The sequence below is a fragment of the Haplochromis burtoni genome, unplaced genomic scaffold (assembly GCF_018398535.1).
Source record: "Haplochromis burtoni strain Fernald_Lab_line unplaced genomic scaffold, NCSU_Asbu1 Contig_220, whole genome shotgun sequence".
NCBI classification, from domain to species: Eukaryota; Metazoa; Chordata; class Actinopteri; order Cichliformes; family Cichlidae; genus Haplochromis; species Haplochromis burtoni.
Genome location: NW_024582581.1, coordinates 600163 through 627901, shown reverse-complemented (window position 1 = coordinate 627901; position 27739 = coordinate 600163). Strand labels below are relative to the sequence as shown.

General features: G+C 42.3%; 1 protein-coding gene across 2 annotated transcripts in view; it reads left to right on the top strand.

The window, feature by feature from the left end:
• Positions 1 to 27739, top strand: part of LOC102292911 (guanine nucleotide exchange factor VAV3) — a 91201-nt gene that overhangs the window by 7894 nt on the left and 55568 nt on the right. For both annotated transcript variants that reach the window (XM_014338150.2, XM_014338151.2), the window contains exon 2: positions 9203 to 9319. In XM_014338150.2, coding sequence (XP_014193636.1) covers positions 9203 to 9319 — 117 coding nt within the window. The remainder of the gene's footprint in view (positions 1 to 9202; positions 9320 to 27739) is intronic.

Sequence of the window (27739 nt, the reverse complement as noted above, 5' to 3'; positions counted from 1 at the left end):
GTCCCTGAAATAGATTAGGAGCTGTTGTGACTCAATACATGTATAACACAGCACATGCAGGTGATGAGGACAAGGGACAAGGTCAATTAAAGGCCTGAAAGGTCGAATTAAAGGCTCTAATTTGCCAGAAATAAACCTTTGTGGAAGGTGGAAACGGAAAACGTTCAGTTTATCCTTCTAAATGTGCGTCTTTTCGCAGCGTGGTTCCAAAAATAGGCCCTGCACAAACCCATATCAGTCAAAGCCCACTCGCCTGAATGGGCAGCGGCACACACGCATGCACACGCACGGGTCAGATAGCCATTGACCTGGCTCTGTCAAGTAACACGGCAGAGTTGTTCACATTTTTGAACACAATCTTCCAAGAGGCAGAAAATAGGGGAGAGGTGGAAAGAGGAGGAGAAGGAGGAGGGATGCTGTCTGCTCACCATTCACGCTTCAGTGTTTGCTCATTCAGTGTGTACGTTTTATTTAGCGCTTGACACAGTTTATATGACATTCAACTCTCCACTTTCCACAACCCTGACTCCTTTTAATCCTGCCGAGCCGGTCACAGTTGAGTTGAAACTGCTTGACCTGCGTTGCCGCAGCCACGAGGGTTCATATCTCACACAGTAACACTAATTCACTCGGCTTATCGTCAGGGGTGGGGGCAGGGGTAAGCTTTGTGTACATGTGGGGGTCATCTGGGTTCAAACCAGGATTTAATGGAAAATGGCTTCCGAGTCACGTACTGGTGTTGTGGGGGAGGTAGCAGGGTTTTTCCCCTTTTGCCTCTTTGTTGCCACAGAGAGGCTCGGGGAGCTGTACTGTAAGCCTGCGCCTGGCTCTTTTGTGTGGATGTCAGAAATGTCACGAGAAAGACTTCCTGTCATCTTCACTTCTTCCTGTGATTTCTCACTTTAAGTATCGGGGGAGCTGAGCGTGCAGTTTAGAGCGCCATTCACCTTCATGTATGTAAATGTCATCAGGTGACGCTGATGACATTTACATACATGAATTTCAAAACTCTGCCTGGGCAACATGATGGTATTTGAATTACTGATCGTTCTGGCCTTTATTTTTAGGAAACTTTAATGCAATTGTGTGGTTTGGAGCACCTCTTATAAAAATGAAAGACTTGTGGACTTAAGCTTGAATCATTTGTTGTTTAGTTGCACAAAATCCAAAGAGGGCATCAACCATTTGTTTCATAATCTTGGTTGACTGTTTAGTACCAACTCAAAAACACTACAGCAAAGAGTGGAGTTACAGTTACGGACCGTCTGTGGCACAAACTCAGTTATTGCGATCAAATACAATGAATTTTCGATCTCACATGTCTTTGAATCAAAGACAGGATCAAGGTCTGCAACCACTTGGAGACCACTTGCAGTCTGCAGAATGACTTTGGTGGTAAAAGGGCAATAAGATGGAGTCAGTCTGATACGAGTTTGTTATTGAATGGGTTGACAACTGCATAAAGCAGCAATTAACAGTGAATAATCCAAAAATTAAAGCCTGTATGTATAAATTCGATGGTTTGCAGTTGCTTGCAAACCTTTTCCAGTCCCTCTGACAGTCTTTACAGTATGTCAAAATTGGACCGTGATTGTTTGGAAATAGATTACCTCCCACAAAGCGACCTGTGCAATCACCTTGCAGTTGAAACTGGTCATCCAGATGAGTGTGTTGCACGCTCCACCTCTGTTTGCTGCAACTACTTGTAATCAGGTGCTGAAATGTGAAGAAAAGTAAATCATCAGCCAACCACTGATTTCTTTTGTAGTTTCTTGGGTGGTTGTGGACCTATTTTTACTCTAGTGTGACTGAGGTTTGACTCAGTGATGCTTACTATTCTGTATATTTACAATGAAACATTAACGTTAACATGGCAACTTTTTCTCATAAACAGCTCTTTGGCCGTTTATGAGACATGTACCTAATTTTTCTGTATTTTTTTTGCTGTTAGGAAGGTTGTATATGATGCAGAACATCTGCATTGAAAATAACTGGCTGCTTCATCTGTGATTCAGGCTGATCAGATCAATGATCCTAAACAATCAGCTGAAAGAACCTGTAGAGTGACGGGGGTGTCAATAAAATAATGTGGTGATCAGAGACTATAGAAAACCAACGACATTCACGAACTTTTAACAGTTTATTTTACCAGATAAACTTTTTTCAATTTTGAGGGAAGGGAGTGAAGTGACTACCAATGAGAGCGAAGGATGTAGTTGATTAGATATGACAGGGTGGTAAAAACATTAGCGGGTTACCTAGGCGACGGGAACATGGACCATCTGCTCGTGACCAACCATCATCGACAGAGTGATGAATAATGACAAAGGTTCATGTTTCTGCCATCATAAATTACCCTTTTTAAATTACACACTTTTCCATTCTTAGTTCAAAATGAGTGTTTAGCTTGAGTCATTCAGCTGGGAAAAACCTGCACATTCTCATTTTCTCTCACTCTCGTTGATACCATAATGCTTGTCCGTCACAATTACTCTGCATACTGAATGGAAGGATTAGCTGGAGCACCACGTAGAGCTCCTGGACACACAGATGACTTTTAAAGCTCGCCACGTCCAAAGGGAGTGGGAACCAATGAGCCTAGTCACATATGAAAAAAAAAAAAAGCTGTTGATGAAGAGGTGGTAAAGAAGTTGTCGTTAACTAGCAGGGAATATTCAGAGTCACGAGTGAATAGGAGAATAATGGGGACTGAGACTCTGCGTTGAATTTTATTGTAAAGCAAAAGCTGTGCAGTTTTAGCGCACTTTAAAAAACGGGGTTATTGCTTTACACCCAAAAGAAAAGCTACTGAATGCTCGCTGATAATATTCTGTGAGGATGAGTAAGATGATGAGCGTCTGGCTGGCTAGGCTGCCTGTTGTGATGATCCCAAGCCCAGGCGGAGAGAGAAAGGAGTATTTTTGACAGTGTCAGCAGACCTCTGCCTGCCTCCCACCTCCCGTTTCCTGGTTACACAGCTGACAAAAGCTCCTACATGACATGGATGTGACCCGAGCGCTTGGATAGTGATATCTCACCCACCGGTTATGACTTAAGAGTCTTGGCAAAAGAGCTCCACAGATCAGGCCTGCGCACATGATGTAATTCACACCGGATACAATATCTGAGTGATGGAAAGTGGCAAGACAGTCAAACACAATACACCTAATGTATATATCTCCTCTACATTTCATGGTTTCCTCTTTGTTGTCCCATTTTGCTGTCAGCAAGCAGATGACATTTGGGGAGCTCTTACCTGAGAATTTGAATTCTTTGCACAAAGCTTTGGGTCCTTCTGCAAAATATGCTTTGTAATTAATTGATCATACACAAGGTTCATGTGGGGCGATGGCCAAACGTCTGGCTGTATTTCATTGTGTATATCTATGAGAGAATGATACCAGGATTTCATTAAGCAACACAATCCACACAGGGCCCATAAAAGGCTCCGGCTTGTTGCTATGGAACTTAGGCTTGTATCAAGGAATACATGAGCAGAACTGGAGACTTACTGTGGATACAGGGACAGGGGACAAAAACACTACATTGATATACAGGATTTTTTCTCTTTGACTTCCACATGGTTGGTCTCAGAAATGAAATGCACTTGTAAGATTTTAAGCCCTCCATACATCAGTCTTGTACTGTATAAACTATGCATTTTATCCAAACCTAACTGGCGTGTGTTTGGAGCTCCCTGCTGAGGCTTCACAGCCTAATCTGTCTTTAAATCCTTGTTCTCCACAATGAAGCTGTTTGCTGTTTTCACTGAAGTACAGAAATAGGTGCATGAACATCGTTGGATGCATCTGCCTTGGATGCTGTGCAGTTTCAGTAGGAACATATTTGAATTGAAGGCTTTTAAATAAAGCTACTGCTCGTCCTATTTCGTAAATACACGACAAAAACAAGCGTGTTTGATAAGGGTCGCTGCAGGGGACACCGTGTCACAACGTCACGTCATAAGTTTTACTTGCAAAATAGAGTAAAATCTGTTTTTGGGACTGGATGTGAGAGACATAAAACCCCAAAGATACTGCAAATGTTAACCCTGTTTTTACAGCATTTTAAAGACGTTTTCAGTTCAACCAGGCTTAGTTGGGGTCTGAAAAGGAAAAGACATAAAAGGAAAGCATCAAATAAATAAGACAAAGTACAAACTTCGAACGAGCCCTTATTTAGACTTATTTAGCAGGAAATCTTTGTAGAGCCTAGAACGTAATCTACACAAGTGGTCGACATTGTTGCTTTAATCTTTTGGCGGTGCGTTATGTGTTAATTACCTTGTACTCCTGTCCTGGTGTTTTATATGCAGTACCAGCCAAAAGTAACAATCAACCTACTGGGATTTTTAAAAAGCCTTTGTTGTAGTCAGTTTTTTTAGAGGCTAACATATTTCTCCCTCAAGGTTTTTCACTTTGTACATTACCTCAATTGATGCAAGACAGACTAATGACAATTGTGAAGTCACAATCGAACAGGACATTGACGATAGTTGCGGACTGTATCGTCCTGATGTGTAGTTACATTGCACATAGTTTACGCTGTAGGTTGCGGTAAAGGTTTTCAGAGTTTTACGGTCTAGATATAGCTAGCAACGATCTAGCTTTCCAGCCAGAGGATCGATCCCGAGTGAGTGTAGTAGTAAAGGAAGTCTGTAATCTCAGGGGACTCTGTTTACTTAAACTATTTAATTCTTGGATCTTTCTGAAACATCTTTTTAGTTCATCTTCTCTACGCACTTAGCTTCCACCTGCAAGCTAATGTTAGCTTGCGTGTGGGTTAGCCACAGATGCTAAAACCACTTTAAACTGGGATATTCTGAAGCTCTAAGTTTTTTTGGACTTCATGGGTTGAGCTGCTGATTTGTGAATCTTTTCTCACATTAGGGATTTTGGCCATGCCATTGTCTCCAGCTCTCAAGTCTGTTTTTTGAGCTGTTTTGACGTTATGGCAAGGCACAATCTCTCCTTGTGCTTGCTGGATGAGGCTGCTGCCATTGGGAAATGCAGTTTGGTCGATGTTCTTGGTGTCTAAGGTTTAAGTGGGTCGCCTCGTCATGTTAACATCCGCGTGAATGCGGAAGATCGCACTGAAACATGACTGATGTTATTCACCCCACCTGTCAGTGGTCTTAATGTTATGGCTGACTGGTGAATATCAGACTTTCTCTTAATGGTAAATTCAGATTTTTTGAAATTTTCTTTTAGAACTCACTCTCTCATTGGCCTGGACATGGAGTCTGGATTCATATGTACGCACACACACGCATGCACACACTTACACATAAGGCCCTTCGATTCTTGCGCCCCAGAGAGTCACTATTGCAGAACAAAAGCTGCCAGTGGAACAGTTAGCGGTTGCCTCATCCTGCTCCACTCTTGTTAATACAATTCCCTCTTTGCTGTCTTCGGCTCAGTGCAGTAGAGAAGCTGTCTTTCATATAGCATGTCCTCTGTGAAGCTGCTTCCCTTAGATAATATAGTGAGGTCCTTTGGGACTCTCCAGAGACTCCAGGCAGACAAGATGTGCTTGTCTGATAAAAGAAAGTGATGTGTACAAGTGTAAACATTCAATATTATTCACTCAGTGCTTGCTTGCTGCTCTACTCTTATCTGGAGCTCGCTGGCTGGGGGCTTTTCTTTCTCCTGTGAAGCCATCTGTAAAGTGTAATTCAATTGCGGCAGAGAGGCATTTTATATTTGATGCGTGGACATGCTCCGCACAGACAAATCTGATTCTGCGTCGTACCATGAGAGGGAAGGTGTGTCACGCATAACAGAGTAACTCTGGGCTGCTTTGCATCCTTTCCCGTGCTCCTAGTTTTCTGAGGCGACACTGACTCAATTAGTTTACCAAAAGTTGCCATACATGATTGCAGTCAGGCCTAAAGGTATGGACTCATATATGTGGTCTGTTTAGCAAACAGGAAACAGCGAATGAAATCTGTTTCCTGCGAACTTGTTACCCAAGAAGAAAAAGAAGAAGACAGTCTCCTTTAAGATACTCAAATAAAAAACTAAAAAGAAGGACCTATAGAAAGATCGTGGCCTTTAGAAAAACAAGCTGTATTTCTCCTAAAATGCTTCCACGCAATTAAACATGGCTGTCACCTAAAGTAACCGAGTGTTTCTGCCCCTAATTCAGATGCTCCTGAGATTTTTCAGACATTTTACAAAGCTGACGGTGCTGATGGGCAATGAAGTTAGTCTATCTTACTTCACAGCTGCTGATATATACACAGCAGTGCAGTGCTTTCAGTTGTCTACATTCATTGTAGACTCTGATCCCTTTGTCCTGGTTTGACCATAAGTCGTCACTGCTCAAATGCACAAGCTGAAACCACACAGCCGTTCCTGTTGGTGACTCTGTGTTGGCTGTGATATTGTGTTATCTTTGTACCTGACGTGTAAGTATTGATTTACCGATAGTTCCATCACGTAAGTGTCATTTTGTCATGTAACACGTCTAATAATGCTCGGATGTAAAACAAACAAACAAACAACCAAAAAAGTGTTCCCAGCAATTTGGTGCATAGTGGTGTGGCCAAAACCAGTACAAAATCAGAACTTTCGGAAACATCTCTTACATCAGCATCCTTTTTTTGTCTTCCATCCTGTACTAACTACGGGAAGGCTAAGTCGCGGATGCTGCATGCTGGTTAAGCCCTGTGTGTTGACATCACCCCCTTCACTCACTTAGTGCCAGCAGTTCTACGAAAACAGTGTTAAACGTCTTTTACTTAATACTTTAGACCTTACCCCCCCACCCGTGTTTTTCAGTGGTTCCACATAATATGGATAAACAGTTTCTGGGCTGAACTCCATTAAGATCATTAGCAAAAGTTTCAAGCTGCAGATGAAGCAAAACACTTGCACGCTCAGTAAATGACCTTGTTTATTAGTAGAGTTACTTATTGATCATTTGATTCAATTTTCACGTGTCAACGTGCACCCTCAGCTGTAATTAAGCTCTAAGGCTCAGAAAGAGTTTCTTTTCATCTTCATTAGTGTATTTGCATTGTGCTGCTTGCCCGCTAATAACCTTGTTGCCTAATATGGAAAATAGACGTCTGTGCTCAGCAGAAAAATTACTATAGTGGCAGATTTTGAGGTGAAATCCTCAGATCCTCAGTTTGGTCCTCGGAAGAGACAAATCTCCATTAGGCTGCATCATTAAGAGCCAAATCAAACACGCTATGGTTACACCTTGTGAATAAAAGAGCAGCTGAAAGTAGCTTTAGAGTATTCACATTCAGTCTGTGGTCAGACCAAATCAGCTGTTTGCTAATCTGTCATTATCAGACTGTAATATTCAATAAACAAAAGGGTAAAAAAGAGACGGAAGAAACACCCTTCATCCATCTAACTAGTGTTGATTTTGCATAATTTGTCCTCAAGAGGGCACTCCACAGTCTCCCTGTTGGCAACACAACAATGAAACAATGGCGTCAGATGTTACAGATGTCTGTTACACGTACCGGTGGTGAGGTTTAAAACAACACTTTGTCGATACCTAGTAGAGCCCAACAGATATTGGATTTTTAAGAACAATACTGATATTTGTTGATTTTACAATGTGATATATCGATATATGAGCCAATAATTCTTTTCCATACACATGATACATAAACAGATTTCCTTAACATTCACTATGTACGATTATTTACTTGTTCACACTCTATCTGACTCAGCTGGTTGTTGTATTTGTGGCGTTCCAAACACGTGTTGCCAACTGGGAAATTGCCCTCTAGTGGACAAAATATATGTATATCTATATATCTATATATCTATATATCTATATATATATGTGTATACGTATATAAACTACCCAAAATATGTTGACAGAGACATTTCAGGGATTTTGAATCAGTCTGAGCTCCAGATGGGTTAATTGGTAATCACGTTAGCCATGATGACGCTGTTAACGCCACATTAACTTGTTATCGCCGAGTAACCCCTTACACGGATTGATCTGCTCGTTAACGCGGATTAGCCCATTTTAATGCATTAACGCGGATCAGTCTGTGTTAATGCTGACTAATATATATATAGAGAGATAAATTTATATAGATAAATCTATTGGACAATATAAATGCTGATACTGATAGATTGGCAAATAGCGAATATTAGCTGATAATATTTAAATATTGTCTGGCTCCAATAGCTAGTGCCAATACCAATAAATGCTTCTGTTTCCTTCAGTTTTTGTACTTATTTACTTCCAACTTTATACCAGGGAAACAATAAACCTTCAGTTTAAAAATAAATAACGCTAGTGTAACGTCTTTCAGCTCTTTCTCAAACTATCTTTCAACATTTAGCCACTTTGAAACTGATTTAACGCAGCACATTGTCCAAAGCTGAAATGGAGGCTGAACATAAACACACCACAACAGTATATACAGATGTACTTGCCTGTGCGCCCAATATTATCAAATGTACAAGAGTTATGTAGCTATGCATGTTAGTAATGTACTTTTGAATTTGGAAATGCAGCAACTATAACCAGCCAGCTTGTATGTTTGGTGATTGTTAATGAGCTGTGTTTGAAGCATTGCTTTTTAAATTGTATTTGAAATAACCAATTTCTCTTGGCATTTTAGCTTTTAACTTGCTCTTGTGCAGCAATTTGCTGAAGATAAACATCACAATCATAACTTTATGGAGGTTTTGACTCAGTTTAGACTGTGAGATCCAGATAATGCAATGACATAATTAGTGTATACACGTGGCATGTGCAGTTAGCTAACTATTCAACTGATAAGTCAATAATAAGGACGTTTCTTAAAATTTCTGTTTCGTTTACATGACGATAGCAGAGACGATGTACTGTATGGGGAGGAGTAACCAAGATCTCGGCCTTTCTCTCCCTGCTCTGTTGAATTATCTTTTCCTTTATTATGCAGCACTTATTTCAACAGCAGATACATCATATTAGTGAAACACGACGCCTTTAAGCACAGCTTCCCCCCTCTCTCAGAGCTGCGGCCCTCCATTGTCTTAAACTGCGTGGCCTGATTTGACAGCGAGAGTGAAAGCTGTCAAGCACTATCCAAAAAGCAGAAACTGTACGGTGATGTCATAAAGACACGCGCACAGACACGTAGCCATTTGGAAAGAAAAGTGAAACATCACGATACTGCCTGTAAATTTACCGTCCTGCCACTGACACATGAACCCTTTCTGTCTCCCCGACACAGTTCCTGTGCCTGAAGAACATCAGGACTTTCCTGGCAGCGTGCAGCGACGTCTTTGGCATGAAGAAAAGCGATCTCTTTGAGGCCTTTGACCTCTTTGACGTCAGGGACTTTGGAAAGGTAAGGCACGACTGCTACAGGCCCGATAAAGAACGTGACGGAGGCTTTGGCATCGGCAGCCTGCATCCACCCTCGCTGTGTGCGCCAGCTGTCCCCAAAGACTGTTCTGAATTAGTCAAATGTGCTGTTACACCCACTTTTGCCTTTGTCTTTAAGTCACGCAACTTGGAGCTACATTTTTATTAGTCTTTCAGTGATTTCTTTCTTAAAAGGCAGACTTGGTCTTTGTGAGAGCATCTGAAGTGTAATTAGAAGACACCGGTTTTCCCATCACAGGTGCTAATAAATGCAGTCTGAGGCCACAGTTTGGCTTGCTTCACACTCCCAAATCACGAGTAAAGCTGAAGTCAGCAACATGACCCAGCACTTTAATCGCTTCCTCTCATTAAAGTAAAAAAGTCAGCGTGCAGACGTTAAACGGGGAGGTTAAACGTCTGGCCTCCGGTTCGTTACTTTGATAGGGCTCTCAGTCTTCACTCGCAGGGCTGTGGAAGCGTCTGCGGCTCTCCGGCAACCCTCGGGAAGTCCCCAGGAGGTTAATTTAGAAATACCAGGCTTGAGCAGAAAGAGGGTGCTGCTGCATTTTGGTGCACACGATGTGTTTACAAGATGACAGGGTCATAAATCCAGAGCTTAAAATGTGTGTGTGTGAGAGCGAAAGACTGAAAAGCATCGATAGGAATGAAAAGTTACTCTGAAACACTAACTACTGGAGCACTGCGAGCTCACCGGTCAGGTGGCAACACTTGAGAGGTACAAGTTAAAATGGGGTACTTCAGAAGAGCACAGCAACAACACTCAGTGCTCACCTTGTGTTAGAGTTCAACTCTGTGTTTCAGCTACACTTTCACAGCTCGCTTTGAATTATTGGAACATAATGAAGATCTTCTCCATCTTCTCTCTAGCTTTTGGTTTTAAACTGGTGTACTAAACTGAATTAAGTAGCTGAGAAAATTAAGCCAACCATTCATGAAGTCACTTATAATTAAAAGATATTTGGACTGAGGCATGTTCCTTTCTTTATTTCCTGGTAGAGCGAAATACAAATACAAATCTGTATCCTTGCTTCTCAGAAACAAACAAATGTTAAGGTTGATTTATGCTTGTAATTGTACATTCTCATATTTTACTATTCAAATGTTAACTCCTGTCCTTCCAATAGGATAAACACAGATTTGTACAGGGCTTCAGTTCTGTGTTAACCAGATATGATTTGGTGGCAGGTCCATGCTAGCTGTTTGGTTTCTAGTCTTTATCCTGGGTTAGCTAGCTACAGCAATGTGAAAGAGAACAGTTTCACAGGATTGTATAAGGTCCTGTGTACCCTTACTGACTCCATAGGAATTAAGAGGTTAAGTAGCAGTCAGGGGCTTCTAATGGACTCGATTAACTGATCATCAGTGAGTGTGAGCACCTCTATAAAGCGGTCTTGGCAGTTTGTTGGTCTGAAGCATTCATACCAAATCATCACCCCTCATTGTGTGTGTTAACACAGTGTCACAATCTTTACAGGAATGGACGTCCCAGTAGAGTCAGAGCCTCATGTTCGTGACAGTACAGTTAGAAAAAGACCGAACAGGGATGGCTTGCTTTGAAAGATGACCAAGAAAAAGCCTCTTCGCTCTATAAAGAACGTGGCAGCGCAGCTTAGGTTTGCAAATCAAAATCTGAACAAGCCTCATGACTTCTGTAACAACATCCTTTGTACGGATGAGACTGAAGTGGCGATATCTGGCCATGATGATGTACAAGCACCACATTTGGTAAATGAATGGTCTCAAACCTCAATGAGCCGAGGCGATGCTGTAACGAGTGGGTTGTGTTCCCTCCAGGATGATGTACAAACTCATGTAGAAAACTTCTTGCTACTAAAGGTGGTTCTACCAGCTATTAATTAATGGGATGTTGTTTTTTACAGTACTGTAGAGAGTCCTGTGACTATATTTCACATGACTATATTTGGTTCGAAGCTTTCAAACAGGAAATTAAAATGTTCTCACATAGAAGGATTTACATAGAATTTGCTTTTTTGATATTGGCCACATTAACCCGCTGCTACTATTTATTTGGAAGTAGTACATGAGGTAGAGCTTTTTTTGGTGCATGGTTACAGTTTCAATGGCTTACAGAACCTGTCAGTGAGAGACTGATAGAGTCAGACAGAAAACAATAAGTTCAGGGTGTTGCTGCTGGAGAATCATTCTGGTGTCTGATTTTGGCCGGATTTTTCTCCACTGGTTTCAGTTGGTGGAGGGAGAACCTCGATGATTCTTGAGTGAATCCCACTTTGCCCTGAGTGACTCTACCATCTCTGAAATTAGACTGGAAGCTGGTTGGTAATCCTTGCTCGGCTGGCTCCGCAGAGGCTAATGGAGCGAGGCGGGCAGGGGATGAGCGAAGCTGCCATTTACGTGACTTTTTCAGTTTTTTTTATTTTATTTTATTTTTTTGTTGTTTTAAAAATAGCTGCCGGCCTGCTTCTGAATAAAACATCAGCTGGCCTGTTTATTTGAGAGTTTATAGACTTAGATATAGAGTCTGTGCTGGGAATATCTCTGTCTGCTTCAGCAGTCGCACTGTGTAATCTGAAAGGTATTAAAGTCCTTGACTCTGCTACTTTAGAAGCTGGGAAGGAGCATTAAAGGGAGAAATCCTTAGAAAACATGACCAGACTAGGAAAATCAAGTTTAATTTGTAAAACTGCATCTGTCTGACTGCTTTTGAAATTTGAACTCGCCTCGGCACAGCGCCGTGATATCAGCCAGTCACAGAGACAAAAGCAGCAGGTCTGTCTGCAGACCTTTCTGTTCGGTGCAAGAACATCTGGTTTGAACATCTGTCTTGTAGACACATGAGGGCTTGTGGGTTCTGCAGGGAGAACAGAAACTTGGATGTGCAGGCCGTGCACACACTGACACACACCTGGCTGACAGAGAGGAAGAGCGAGAGGGCTCCAGAGTTGATCTGTGTGCGATATTTAGGGCAATAGAGCTGCGATATATCCCCTCACTGTTATATCTGTGGAAGTGTTTGGCAGCGTGGGCGAAGAATCCACAACGTGTGTTTCACTGTAAGGGTTACAGTCATTTTACCATTCTTTGTGTCCACTGAATGTATAACAATACAATGCGTAGCTATTACATGGGTGTAATCAGTGTACTGTCTACATCCTGAAGCTTATGTGCCCCAGATGACATCACTAGCCTGATAGTGTTGCACACACACTGAAACAATATTGTTTTGTCTCCAAGCTCTTTTGTGTGCTAAGATGTGCACAAAATGCACGAGCTTTTAAAAAGACCTTTTCCTTACATATCATAGGAAAAATGTGCCATCTTGTGCTTAGTGTGAAAGTTTTACATGTTAGGAAAGTTTTAATGAATGAAAACACATACTGCCATCATCATCTCTGTCAGTGACTAATTGTCTCATTTCTATTTTATTGCTAATTCCAACTTGTGCTTTTTAAATAGAATCAAAGTGCTGACGGGATCTTTCCATGCTCACACAGTCACATGGTGGGCAGTTTATCCTGGAAACAATGACTCGCTTTTTTTTTTTCTCAGCTTCAGTTTTTACACTTCAAGGAAACAAGATCGTGCAACAACCGGTAGCTTAAGAAGTGCTGGCTAGTTGATTTTTGTTTCCAGTCTTTAAAGAGTATTGCGCTGACCGAGCTTTTTTGGTTCTGTGGTCATCTGGATGACTGGTGGATGCTCAGGCCTCCACCCCTGTGTAGTAACCCTCCATTATGTACTGTATCCCATTTTCTACAGCTTTGCATGTGCCAGAAGATGCTACACCTGCATATTGTTAGCTGTGTGTCATGTAAATCATCTGGTAATGAGTGACTACTCTTGCATGCTGTTGTTTTCGCAGCTGCGCCCGACTCACTCATCTGCTTCCAGATCCCTGCGTTTTCATTACTCGTTCTAGTTTCATTAATCAGGCAAGGGTTTCCAGGTTTCCACAGTTACCAGTTACCGTTTGATTTCGTCTTCATATAATATCAGCAAGAGGTTACAACGGAGCAGGTATCCAGTCAGGAATCAACCTCTAACACCCGTTTGGTACCAGGCCGTGAGAGTTGAGGCTCGGGTGTGAAATTTATGGTTTTCAGGGTTTTTATTAGTTTTTATTGTCATTTTTTATCGCTAACTCGGTTTCCCTTCTCCCGTGTGTTATGAATAAATCATTTTTTTTGGTATGGGTTTTATTTTGTTGTATTTATCCACGACACCTTAAAGGCCGGTTGGTGAAAATATTGTCAGGCATAAACCGGTCCGTGGCGCAGAAAAGGTTGAGGTCCGCTGCTCTAACAGTGGCTTTCTAGCTTTTTTTTCTTTTTTAAATATAATATGATGCAGGTTGTTTTGGGTTATTTCTTTTTTTTGTTCTTTTTGTTTTGGATGGGGTGTCTAAAAGAGGTCTGGACCCTTGAAAGCAACTGTCCTTCTTGGAGGACAGCAGGGAGATAGGGGTTATTGATTGCTGTCTTCCTCCTCAGTTGACTGTGATAAATTTAACTGTGGAAATCCACTAAAGCCTGATGCATCTCCTGACCAGCCTCCCCCCCATCATTTCTCCCTCTCTGTCTATTTCCTTTGTCCTTCAGCTGTACTGCTGATCACTGTGGTCAGATATCATATGTCTAATGGATCCTCGGGTTGTATACCTGCACCACAGGGCTGAGCTGCAGGAACAGTGAGTCGCAACTGCTTCGGAGGCACATTTTAAAGGCTACAATTAGGTTATGATCAGAGTAATTGCTGGTCATTATTTTGTTCTCCGCCCCAGATATGGTAGAGATACCTCACGGGTTGTTGCTAACATCTTTCCAGCATGGCGTTGGAGGTTGGTGGTGTCGTAGGTGTCAGTCGATTAAACCTGCAATTAAACTCTCAGCCTCGCGGAGCAGTGAACCCACCTACAACAGACTAATTAGTCTGGCTTTGAAAGTGTAGCCTTCTCTCCCATCATGGTGTAATGACTTTTCAGCTTTGTGACAACACAACAAAAGGTTACAAAGATGTCAGTAACACAGAAAGGAGCTCGGTTTATGGCTGTTTTGTGTGTTTTTTTTAATGCTAAATGAGGCCTTCAGAGAGAGAAGCCGGTCCAAACCTCTGCAAAAGCAATTAATCAGATTTTATTGGCAGGTGGCTCGAGACCACAGCTTTCTCTGGTGGACATTTCAACGTACAGAATGCATGTGCAAGCCTTAACTTTAAAATTCACTGCATTCCAGTTGCATTGTGCATGCTGGCTGACTGGCACATCTACTTTTAATGGAGCTGCAAAATTTATACTCCTTCCGCTCTTGGTGTGCTGCGGTGACTTTGTGCATGAAGAGAATCTGTTCTTCATCCTCAATCCATAGATCTGTGTACGTGGCTCGCTGTAATTAGCTCAGAGATGCAAGGGTGTCATCCACAAATATCTGAAACTTCACACAGGTGAATGGCTCAAGGACTCTAACATTTTAACCACGAAGGATGCTATCATATCCTACATCCCTTTGAGTTCAGTAGGTGTTCCAGAGAATTCTCCACAGTCTTGTTACCAGAGAAATGTTGGCCATTCAGTGCTTTTTGTAGACCTTGAGTTCCAGCGTGTGTGAAAAAGCTTCCTTGGTTCACTTGCTGTGCACTTGGGCTTAAAGTCAATCCCAAAACAATTTGACAGAACCTGCTGAAAGCTCTGTGGATAATTCATGGACTCCTGGTGACTGACTGCACGGCAGCTGATTTCACTGGAAACACACTTCTCATAACAAGTGGCTTCTTCAAGCATGAGCGCGTGCACTCGTGCAAAAAACAGAAAACCCATCACGCACACACACACACACCAACTGCCCGAGCCCAGTTGTGTCTTTCTAAAGACCCTCCAACCCCCCCCCCGCAGCTCTGCTTGCCGGCTGCAGGAATGGATTGTCTCTTTGATTGTTTCAGAGTGTGAAAGAAAAAAACTTGATGATTGTGGACATCTGTTGGAGCTCTCCGTGTGAGCTGAGTTGAAGCCTAGCTTGTGGCAACCATCACCTTACTCTGTGCACACACAAACGGAGCTGAAGAGTAGGCTGTCATGGGAACTCGGGATCTTTTGGTTATGGATGTGTGAGCTGAAGACAACATATGCTTAATTTCTTGCTCTGTCCAATTTCTGCATTGCAAATTTTTCCTTGGATTACATTTTTCATTTAGTCAACTCACAGGTGACAAAACATACACAGATTTCTCCAACAACCCTTTCTTTGCTTTTGGTTATACTCCATCCACTATGATCATATTTGACTTTCTTTTAAATATATCAGGGAGGCAACTGAATGTCTGCAATTAAGCTGATTAAGAGAAGAATGGAAACACGAGGCTCACTGTAATAGCTTTTGTGGACAATTAGATGAAACCGGGGAAGCGCTCACATGGCCAGAGTGAGGCAGAAGCTAAGACTCATCACCACGGCTACCAGCGTCCTCAAAGAAAAGCTAAAACTTGCCCTCAAACAATAATTCTGTGACATTTGAAAAGCCTCACTGGCCTTCTAACGTTGAATTAGGGAAAAACTTGCCTGATAGTGTAGGTTGTAGTGTTTGCATACGAGTGTGTGAGAGTGCCTCTATATTTGCGTGCATGCTACAGTGACTCCTCCGAGGACTGATTCATCTCAAGTCTCAGTAAGCAGCAGGAAACAGGAAGAGGAAACGGTCACCACAGAACCCCTCTGGGGTTGTTTCTATATTCAAATTTGCCTTCAGGTGTAAGGGTGCATGTGCACTGCTATCTGTCTGCATGTGCTGCATTTTGACTCATGCCTTTAAAATCCAAACCACCCATGGTGGCCCCATGGTGCCAACCAGCCTGTCGAGGCCTACAGTATATTTTGTGTAAGTGTGCTCTGGTGAGCCAGGCCTAGACAATTGGACTCCTCCCCACCACCCCCACCACCACTCTCCACCTCCTCAGTCTTGTTCTGCCACAGGCTCTATCAAGCCCGCACTCTTCCTGTGACCGGGCTCCGGCCCCTGGAAGTGGAAGTGTGTGTGTGAATGTGGGAGAGTTTATGACACAGAGAGGAAAAAAGAGTGTGCTCTGACTGGAAAACTGGGTGGAAGGGGAATTTATATTTATATTCTTGCCACTTTTGGTCAGTGGTGTGTGTGTGTGTGTGTATCTTTGTGTAAAGACATTGTGTTGTATGTCCCTGCCCCATACCAGTTCAAAAGGGAGCCTCCCGTTGAGCATGAAACACATTAACCCTTCAGGTAGTGCTACTGTAAAAAGATCTCACTAGTTTAAAAAAACTAAACCGATCCTTCAGTGAAGTTTTTTTTTACTTATAAAAGCAACACCGTCATTCTAATTCTTTGCGTTTGCATCTCAAATGAGAGTTGTGGCCTTCTTGTCATGTCGATTGACATCAGGAAACAGTAAGAGGCCAACGGCGGTTGTGCTTGCAGCGTTCTTATGGTAAAGGCTTTGTGTGTTAGGCTGCTGTTCGGTATTGAGGTTACCTGGGCGTTTAAACATGGCAGGTATTTTTAGGCCACTGCCGACACCGGGCCAGCCAGAGAGCATGTGAAGCTAAGCCACCGCGGTCAGGAAAGACGACAGAGACTGAAGCGAAGGACTGAAAACCTCCCTCCTCCCCTCTCTGCCCTACATTCTGACAGATTTTCTTCTTACCCCTGCTTCAATATGGACTGTTTCGCTACCTGGAATTACTGACCTACATCGCAGTGTGGCTAAATGCTACAGATGCATTTGAGGGCATTTTTGTTATTTTCTTTTTTCCATTCTTAAGACAATAAAGTAAACGCTTGGTTTAACTGTTATTTTGAGCAGTAATGGACTACATTTCATCGGCGGGGATTGCTTCAGTTTTTGACATTAGTTTAGTGTCTTTTCCAACCTTACAAGCAACTTCCATTATCTCTTGTTTTGCGTGAATACCTGTTGGGACCTGGAAATTGTAGCTGGAGATCTGCTCTTAAAATTTGTAGTGGGACGATTGTTGCTTGTACAAACTGGATAATGAGGAGTCTTTTCATCCGGCTGTAAAGGCAACAAAAAACTTGATCTTTCTCTGTTACGTAAAAGTTCATACAATTCATGCAAAATCAAAGATGCTCACATTTTTAAAACAACACATTTTGCTGTTAGATGTCGTAAGCGTGTGGCTCGAGTTCCTGAAGTCTTGTTGCAATACGATTTGTAAGCAACCCCTGGAGACTCAAGAACAGTCAAATTTTGAACAGGACGTCTTATTTTTGCAGTTTGCTAAAAAAAAGAAGACAAAATCCAGATTTCTTGTAATGTTACTGTTCCATCTCTTTTGATCTCATCACTCCGTAGATACAGTTACATTTGTGCAAACTGCCATATCAGACCTTACTGTACCCACATACAGTAAGGTCTGATAGTGGGTCTCAGGATTTCATTCAGCAGTCGGGGTGATGTCGGCCACCACACTGAGGTCAGTGAGACCCTCCAAACCAGTCATTGTGAATGATGCTTCAGGCAGACGTCTCCAGACTCTTTCACGCCTGTCACATTTCCTCAGTGTGAATCTGCTGCCATCAGTGAAAACAACAAGGTGGTGGATCTCCCAGTTCTGGTGTTCCCCGAAAAATGCCAGTTGAGCCATGTGATGCTGGACTGTAAGCACCGATCGCACTTAAACTTACAGTTTGGTGAAAACAAGCATATGAGTGGCCCTGAAGGTCATTTTGTAGGTTTCCTGGCGGACTTCTCCCATTCCAAATACCAGATATACCAGTTCCACTTCTAAGTTAATGCTTCTATCCAGCTCTCCTCATGTAGTGGGTGATCTGGGTATCTCCACGTATGTGCCATCCTGAAGAAGTTGGACTGTCTGTGCCACATGAATGGGCTGCAGGTGTCATCTTAAGCTACCAGCAGTATCAAGGACATTAGTAACAATACAAAAAAGTACTAGGAGGTATCAGTCAGGAGGGAGAAAGAGAGAGCAGCAGTCCTTGGCCACCATATGCAAATCTGTTTCCTTTTTGGAGCTTGTCTAGTTTTTGCCTTTCTGGTGCACCTGTTGTCAGTTAAATGTGCGTCAAAGGAGTTAAAATTGATTCACAAAGGTTGATATTTCCTAACTGGGTAGATATCCTTGCAATTTAGCTGACCTGGTGCCATACTGTGAGTTTCATGTGTTACTTGACACGAAACTCCACTTTTTTTCAAGTTTTCTGACGCAATAAACTCAGATTTCTCCATACTAGCCGTATTTATGCACACTATTCATAGACGAAACACCCAAACTCCACTGTGCTGCTTACAGATTAGCGTTGGAGGTGAATTTATTCAGAACGTGAGTTGCCTGTGGTCAGTGTTCTCTTCCAGATGAGCAGCGATTCACCGAGAATGTTTAGATTCTGCATGTTTATTTCGCTCTCTTCAATCCACTTTCTCCCCGCTGTGCAGCCAGTTTCCCCTGGGCGCCCGCTAGCTTCATCTGAAAGGAGATGAATGAGGGAGATTTTGTTTTCAACAAGGGCAATCCCTCGCTGACACATCTTTAAAAACTTTCACCAAAAACCTGTCAAGAGGTGCCGGAGGCAGCATCTGTCATCTCTGCGTCGGAGCTAACGGCACTGAATCACAGGGACGTTTACGTCCTTCTGATTTCGCCGAGATGCTTTTCTGTAATGTAAAGATTGTGCAGAATCGTTGCAGAGGACTGTGTGCGTGTCAACAAAGCTTTTTCCAGATGCAACTGTGGAGAAGGAAGGGGGGGTTGGGGTCTTTTCCTCTTTGTGTTGCTTCGGAGTGGTGGAGGTGGAGTGGGTGGATGCGCTGTCATTCAAAAGTGGGGGCGATTCTAAATAGCTAATCTCCATCCTCCACGCTCTTTGAATTCTATCCCATCGTAGCAACTGCTCCGAGTTATATAATATCCAAAAAAGAGGCAGTTTTGATGAGCTCACATGGGGAGAAGTTTGCGCAGTAAATGAAATAATGCATGAAGGCAGCCGTGTGATTCATCTTACATGAAAAGCTGCAGTTTGGGTTTCTGGGTGAACGTGGTCAAGATTCTGATGGGGATTATAGTAATATAATATTAATCACTGTGTGGTTATTTGATGAGATTTAATCCATAAATCCATCAAAACAATATCCACGAAACAAGAGAAGCAGCTAAAATTGCTTTTGTTGGACATAAGACAGTTTAAGAAACGATGATTTTGGCTTGACTTTAGCGGCAGACATGCAACAGAGGAGTATTCCTTTTGTTTAAACACAATGAAGCGCCCTCATTTAATTAGGAAACGTGTATTTACTTCAATTAAAATCCTAATAGGATTCAGTAAATTCAACAACAGCCTCCAAATGGACAGTTTTTCATTAGTTTCTAGGGACATGTCATCAGCATTATAAAAAGAAGCATGATGGAAGATGGCGTGCGTGATGCATTGCAGATCGTGTCTTCGGGGAGGTGTTAATCAATGTGTGTCTTCTAATGGAGTCTGATGTGTGTGATTTCTCAAACGGTACAGCTGTTTTAAGTGCACTCGCTTTCTTAGGTTTGACTGTTTAAGCTTCTACTTGTAACACGGAAGCAGCTTGAAAAATATCCAGTGAGCAGCAGTTCTCTGGGGGAAAATGCCATGTTGTTGCCAGAGGTTAGAGGAGAACGGACAGACTGGAAATGATGGGAAGGGAACAGTAACTTCAACCCAAGATATGCAGATGACCATCTCTGAACGCACAACATGTCAGACTTGAGGCAGATGGGCCAGAGCAGCAGAAGACCACAGCGAGTGTAACTCCTGTCAGCTAAGAACGGGAACACGAGGCTGTGATTGCTGAGTGAGTTCTCAAAGGTTGCCTGGTCTGACGTTTGGAGGGTAGAGTCAGAATTTGGCATAAACAGATTACACCCTACTATCATTTACTTTCCATTTAAATTCTCAGCCTGGCTTTTGTTCTTGCTCTTTTTTGTATTTCTTTATTCATTTCTCATTTTTCTTCTGCTTTTTTCCACTCAAAACTATGTATAAAATTGAATGTTAACTGCAAATATATGATGAGACCCTAAAAATAACCCTCTACAAACAAGTTTATTAGAGTTGATGTACTCATCAGAAAGCTGCTTTTCTGTAGCTGAGTTCCTCTAAGCCTTCGTAATGGACAGATGAGTGATGTATTTTCCTTTATGGCGTTTAATTATTCAAGCAAAAGTAAAACACCATAACAAGATTGCACACAGCTGCATGACTAATGCGCAGAATCTGCACAGGCTGATTGAAACAGTGCCTTTTTAAGCACTCGTGATTATGATGGTAACTCCTCGGGGTATGCTAAATGATGCTAACCCACTTATGCCATATAGATCTGACAAGCTGGCTATTTGCGGCCAGCGTGTTAGCAACACAGATCCAGAAGTGCCGACACGTTTGTTGCATTATAGAGGATACGAATGTATTTGGTTATTCAGTCTGGCCTTTTTTTGGCTGCAGTTTCAGAGTCAGTTTGGGATTTCATCAGTTGGTTTGATGTGTCATGTTATGTACATCAAGAAGAGCTTCCACATTACCATAACTTACATCAGAATTAACTCGGGCTGCTTTCGCAGCTCTACTTTTTCATCTGCACAGGTCTGTCGAACTCATTTTAGTCTGTGAACCACATATAGTTTTGATAACAAATGTGGGCTGAACCAATAATGCGATTACATAACTTCCCTTCTTTGCATACGGAAAAATTACCAATCATATTTTCACAACAATTTTCAAAACATTTGGTGTAGGACAGTGGTGTCCAAATCCAGGCCTCAAAGGCTGCTGTCCTGCAAGTTTTAGATGTGTCCTTGATCCAACACAGCTGATTTAAATGGCTAAATTACCTCCTCAACATGTCTTGAAGTTCTCCAGAGGCCTGGTGATGAACTTATCATTTGATTCAGGTGTGTAAACTCAGAGTGAGACCTGAGGTTTGCCAAGCCTGGCCGAGGAGGCAGCATCGGCCCGCCAAAGGCTCCAATCTGGCCCCTTGGAAGGTTTTGGAGAATGTGAAGGAGGAAATAAACGGCCATTCATATCACACCTAAATAAAAAAGTAATGGATCAACAATTAAATAACAGAACTATCTAGTCTAGTGATTTATGATTTTTACACTGGGTTTTCAGTGCAATGAGCTGTAATTTTACACATGTACTTTTTACAATTTAAGCCCAAAGCAGCATTTCTTTATTATGTGGAAAAACTATAGCACGCCTTAAATGTGTAGTAAAACGTCTTTACACTCTCAGAAAGGGAAGTTTCACTTTACAGGCCTCCTTCATTGCACAGTTTAATTTGACAATCCTGGATGAGATGATTAGCTTTAATCCAGCTTGTTGAATCTTGTATACGCTACCCTTGATAATAAGATGACCAATAAAAGGTGGTATATTAATATACGCTTCTGGCCTGACATGAGGAAAGTCTGCATTTACTTTGCTTTTATTGTCTGGAGCCAATATGAAAGGCGTTATTACTTTATACCACCGAGATTTGGATTTATGGTAACATCTCATTGAGGATTTAGCTCATGCCGCTCGACAGTCGACAGTATAATCCGGCGATGACGAAAAGAGGTCGTAAAATACCTGACATGTAAACTAGCACGATGAATAGCTCTGCGAAGTGCAACAAGATTGATAACCCTGATTCAGTCTTTGTTTACCTACATTCAGAGCGGCTGTAAATCAAGAAAAAAGCAGAGCGAAGGATGTGTCTTCTGAAGCTCCCGGCTCTATGTTTCTTCTCTGAACTGGGCGACAGTTTCCTCTTCTGAGTTGCTCCTAAGACTCGGCTCTCTGGTGCACCACAGATCTGTCGACTTTTCTGACCTTCCAGCTCTTAATTACATTCTCCTGGTGTCCCCGGTGGATTCAGCCCCCAATTAAACGACTGAAGTAAAAGCGAATAAAAGTTTGAGTTTTAAATTCAAGTCAATTTGGCCAATGCTGTTAAAAAACAACCCAACTATTTTATATAAAGCGGTTTACATGTTTCTTTGTTAGTCTGCCAGCTGTGGAGAATCTTTACGATCGTTGCTGTTGTCATTCATCAGCGCTCCCGTCGTGCTTCTGCAGTTTGTCAGCCTACATAAAAGCAGCAGACATTCGAGGACGTGTTTGTGTCCCAGTCCTGACCCAAACAGATCTCAAACTTGTTTTCTAATTAATTTGCCTGTGATTCCATTTTCACAGCACTCACTCACATCCCCCGTTTGGGTTCATAATATCCTGTGGGGTGAGACGGGGCAGACTAAAACTGAGGCGCATGCTGAAGCTCTTTGAAGGACGCTGCAGGATCAAAGGCTCTCAAAAAAAAAAAAAATTGCCGAGGAATGTCCATATGGATTTTCACTGACCGCCTTAGGACGTCGTTTTCAGCACAGACATCCCACTCGAGCTTGCTCTTACACTTTGTTAAGGTTTCTGGCAGTCTTTCAAGTCTCTGTTCGCCAAATGATCCCCACTAGGAGCTGAAATGTGCAGCCTTTAAACACTGTCCTTGTAGCTTCACTTAAAGAAAAGCACTACTAAAACCAGTTTGTATTTTCCCCTCAAAGAGGCTTTGGGGAGATTGTTTTCCCCTCGTTTGCTTCATTTCATCCCCAGTTAACTGCGAGATAGTATTTCGGCAGCGAGGGACTGATATTGTCATGTCAACGTGATGAAACAATGGAGATTGTGCTGCAGATTGGCTCAGGAGTGGGTGGAAGAGATGAGGTTATGTCTTTAGCACGGCTGCTGCAATGAAGTCAATGATAATACCAGCAGTGAACACAATAGCAAGAAGCTCTGGCTTGTGTCGTACTAACTTCGAGTGGGGGGTCCTCCATGAAGGATTCATCTCTGTATGTAGGATCTTAGCCTGCAAGGACTGCTGAGAATCTTTTGTGTAAACACTTTTGTTGAGCATAAAAGTGGATTAAAATGTAGCCATAAAATATCAAAATGTACCACAGTTTCGCTGCTCAAGGACAGCAAGGACAACCTTAAGACCTCGACACAGTTGACCTGTAAAATCTGCACGAATTATCTGAATGTTAAAAGCATTTTTAGACTCGCCTGTTCTTTTTTGGCCTTTTTCAACTTCATTCAATAGACACAATGAAGAGAGGACAGGAAAGCAGGGGCAAAGACAGAAGACACGTGGCGAAGGACGCAGGTTGGACTCGAACCCGGCCCGGCTGCTCTCAGCCCTTTGGCATGTGATCACCCGCTCAACGCATTGAGCTAAGCTGGCACCCAGGTTTGCTGCTTTTTAATGCAGCTGTCCACACTTTTTTTTTACTTTTTGGAACTTTTTGGTGCTTTTTCCGAACATCCAATCTGACCAATCAAATGCTGCATTTGGCAATAAGTTTGCTGTGTCTCAAAACACAGAGCAGTACTGAATATCTAATGATGTGGAAATAGTAAAATAAAACTATTTTACCTCAGGCGCACAGCTAGACGCCGCTCCTGGTCAATCAGATCTTTGAAATGATTCCTCTGCCCGCGCAGATGTGGTCCCAGCTCTGCCAGCAAGAACTCAAGCTGCCCCGCTGACATCCTGAAATATGTATGAAAGTTTTCAGTTTTTTGTGGTCAGTTTGTAGTCAGGTTCGTATTCACCGAACACCTTTGAACAGGCTTTGGATGCATGCAGGTAAAGTGTCTTTAGAGCTAAAGGGAAACGGGATGTGAACATATCTGACAAACATTTAGCTTTTTGTTAGCTTTTAAAATAATTTGCACGAATAAACAATGACAGATGCAAAGATTTCTGCTTGCTCTACTAGAAGCCTGAAAAAACTGGTTCTTGCTCTCAAGACATCAGACTGGATAAAATGCTAAAGACTGTCCAAAGAAACGACATTGAACTAGCATTCATATACAGAGATGTGAATCGTTAACAAGATGAAAGACATGAGCCGTTTTTTGGCAATATTGATTCTAAATGAGCAAAAACCTTTATTAGTTATATTTATGTACAAAAACATAAAATTTATGACAGAGCCCAGGTTTTAGATGTGCACAGGGGTTTCACTGCATGGCAGGTATTCCCTAAAGAAGAAAGCCAAGGTGTTTCAGTCTTCCACCACGTCATGTTCACTTATGAGGTCTTCCTTGATTTCACGGCGCTCTCTATGTGCATGTATGTGCTGGCGCGTCTGCTTACTGCTGGCCAGTTGTGAGCAGCCTGCTGATTCAGGCACTGTGAAGCTCAGCTGGAGTTAAATAATCTGCCAGAAAAGTGAGGATTTGGCAGATCAGATGTGTGTATTTGGGAACATCACTTGTTTTGTGTTTTTTCACGTTGTGTGAAAACCATGCAAATGTGTGATCACATGTGAAAAACGCTCCCCCACTGATGTGAATGTCAACCATTCAGAGAGGCTGAAGACAAGCATGTGTGTGAGTGAAGGATCTGCTTGTGAGGCTGGGACTACATGTGTGAGCGACTGTGTGTGTGTGTCCTGAGGGGCTGCGGTCCGTGGAGGTTGATGTGATTTACCTGGACAGTGAGGATGACCTTACTTCTAACCTTACTCTGCTGAGAGAAAGAAATGAAGGCAAAACTCAGACGCTTGTTGTTTGTTGTGAATATTTGCTCTAGGATTACACAGAGACTGATGAGCTCAAATCAAGACATGGAGTGAAGCTGCGATGTTAAATTAGCTGTCAGCTATCAGACTAATTTCATGCTGGAATACAAGTTCTTCAGCACCAAACAGCCCTCAAACTTACAGATAATTAGTTAATTAGTTATTAATAGCACTTTTAAAATCTTGTTTTGGTAAGGAAAATCCCTGCTTGTTTCCAGTTATCAGCACATCTGTTATTAATTGGAATAGATAGAAACCAAAGCTGTTTTTACTTTGCTAGGCTGTGGGACATTTTCAGGATAGATGGAAATAACTAATATGCGAGCATAGGGAGAAACGAGAGAGAAATGCAAGCAAGCTGGTTTAAAAGCTTCCACATAGGTACATTACACACACGCACAGAGATACACGCTAAGTGCTAAGTAACTTGATCGACCTCTGTCAGTCAAAGTGGCCATGTCCTCGAGTCCAGTATGAAGGTGGATGAGATTTTTAAAAAAAGCTCTGTTGAGTTGAGCCTAGTCTATAGTGCTCCTCTTGGAAAAACAAATGTGTTTGGCACAATAAAACACCGGGAGAGGTTTAGTAAAGATAAAAAGATTTTTAAAAAGTTACTTTATACCTATTCTGTAAATGTGTTTTGTGATCATCGATGGTATAAAATGTGGATGTAGCATCTGAAGGCCACCAGGTGGCGATAGCTGTGTTTGCAAAAACACTTCCAGTCCTGTGGACGTCTGTCTCGACCTAATAAGTTTATGGGCTCAGTCACTCATGTCGGGTCACACTGAGTAACGTCCATGCTGTGTTTCAAATTGGAAGATGATCTAATAATGTGCTCGGCGGCTAATAACTTGTCAACCACAAGTCTTTTAATAGTGAGCTCGCTGTTTCACGCCCCCTTCTGGCCACACCCACTGCTCATCAAAATAGCACCTTAGAAACCTGTTAGTGACATCACGGCAGCTATGTCCATGTTTTTAATCTTATGAAGTCAGGAGTGTGCGGGGACTGACTCGCTTTTGGAGCCAGTCTCTAGTGACCACTGTCAAAGCTGCAGTTATTTAAGAGATCTGATTTTTTGAACTTTTGAGCTTAACTGGTTCCCTGGTTCATTTTTAAGTCCTTGAGTCTGACACTTGATTAAACCTGAAAGTCCCTGCGGTTTGACTCAGAAGCTGTCTCAAAGAGCTGAAGAGGAGGAACTCTGCAGTCTCTGAGGTTTCTGAGACTGCCTCTTGTTGTCATTTAAAAGAAGTTGTTTTTGCCATCGAAATAATGGAAAGCAGTGTTAGCTTGATGCAGAGAATGGCTGTCTAAATGACGCAGGCAGCAAAACACAGGGAAATGGCCGACGTGTGCTGCATTCCAATCAGCTATACATCTGTATATCCAAACACACTAATGATGTATTATGGGCCTTAATGAGCCGTGGCACTGATTGTCAAACACGCTCTCGCTCTCTCTTTCTGTGCCAATCAGGTTTTTATTCTCCCCTTTATATCTGGATTAGATTTTATGCACCAGCTGCATCCGTCAACTGGATGTACTCCCAAACAAGCATACACCCACATCCACGTGTGTGTGTGTGTGTGTGTGTAGACACAAATAACAATAATAAATCTCACGCCCAACAGCACAGTCACAAAACACAAGAAGCAAACTGAGATCAATTAGTCTAAGTAACACGTGTACTCCACCCCCCATCTCTCACTTACACCTACACCCGATATAAACCAGAGTGCATCGTGTTCACTCTCTCTGTGGTGCTGTTTGATGGCTTTTTCTTCTACATTGTTCCACTTTAACAGTAAATGTTTGATGGGAAAAGCAGTTGAACTGGAAGAGCTTTTTGGTTTTTCTTGCTGAAAATACAAACACGATTTTTTTTGGACGTACTGAAAGCTTCTTGCTTTCATTAAAGTTTCATCAAGCGCGGCCTCTGACAGAGGCAGTGGAGAAAAAGCAAACAAAACGACCGATTGATATGAAAAAAAGACATTTGTGGATGAGACTAACAGAACTTTATAATATTGTTTTGCATGTTTTAGCAGAGCTAGTTAGTTTTTTTTGTTTGGGCCAAAAGATAAATCGGAGCTTTAAGTTTCTCCTCTGCTGCAGCGACTCACACACAGAGCATCCTTCACTTTAACACCCTCAAACTCATCCTCTTAGACACAGTCTTTGTGCAGAGAGCAAACCCAAGCTGTTCCAAACACAGGCGGCTTCAAGACAGTGAGCGTCGCAATCGTTAAAATAACTGCTACAGCAGCGAGAGAAGAATGCAGCCGACGCCAACACGCTGCAAGATGCTTTCACACCTGTTTGTTTGGTGTGGTTTAAACTGGCCCCTCAAGTGTTACACCTCTGGTTTGTTTTACACAAGAAAAATCTTAAATGTGGAGTTTGCCAGACAGCTGATCGTGTAGATGGAAGTCTATATGCAAAGCATGTAATATGATGAGCTTCATGTGTTCCACAGTGGTGCCTATTTTTAGCTGGCAATCGGTGATTTAGAAATAAAGAAAAGGAGAAACAGAAAGGAGGAGTAAAAGCAGAGAGCAGGAAACTGGGACAGCGTGCTGGGCTGTGTGTGAAACCAATAAAGCTGTTGACATGTTATACGTTCACAATGCATCAACCATTTGCTTGATCTGCTCTCCGCCACGAGAGGAAGGAAAGGATGAGCGAGGATAAACAAAGAAGAGGCCGTCGATGGAGATCAGAAATAGGCTCCGATTGATCTCCAGGACAGATATATGGGTTACTATTGATCTTTCTCTAAATAGAGCAAACATGGCACTC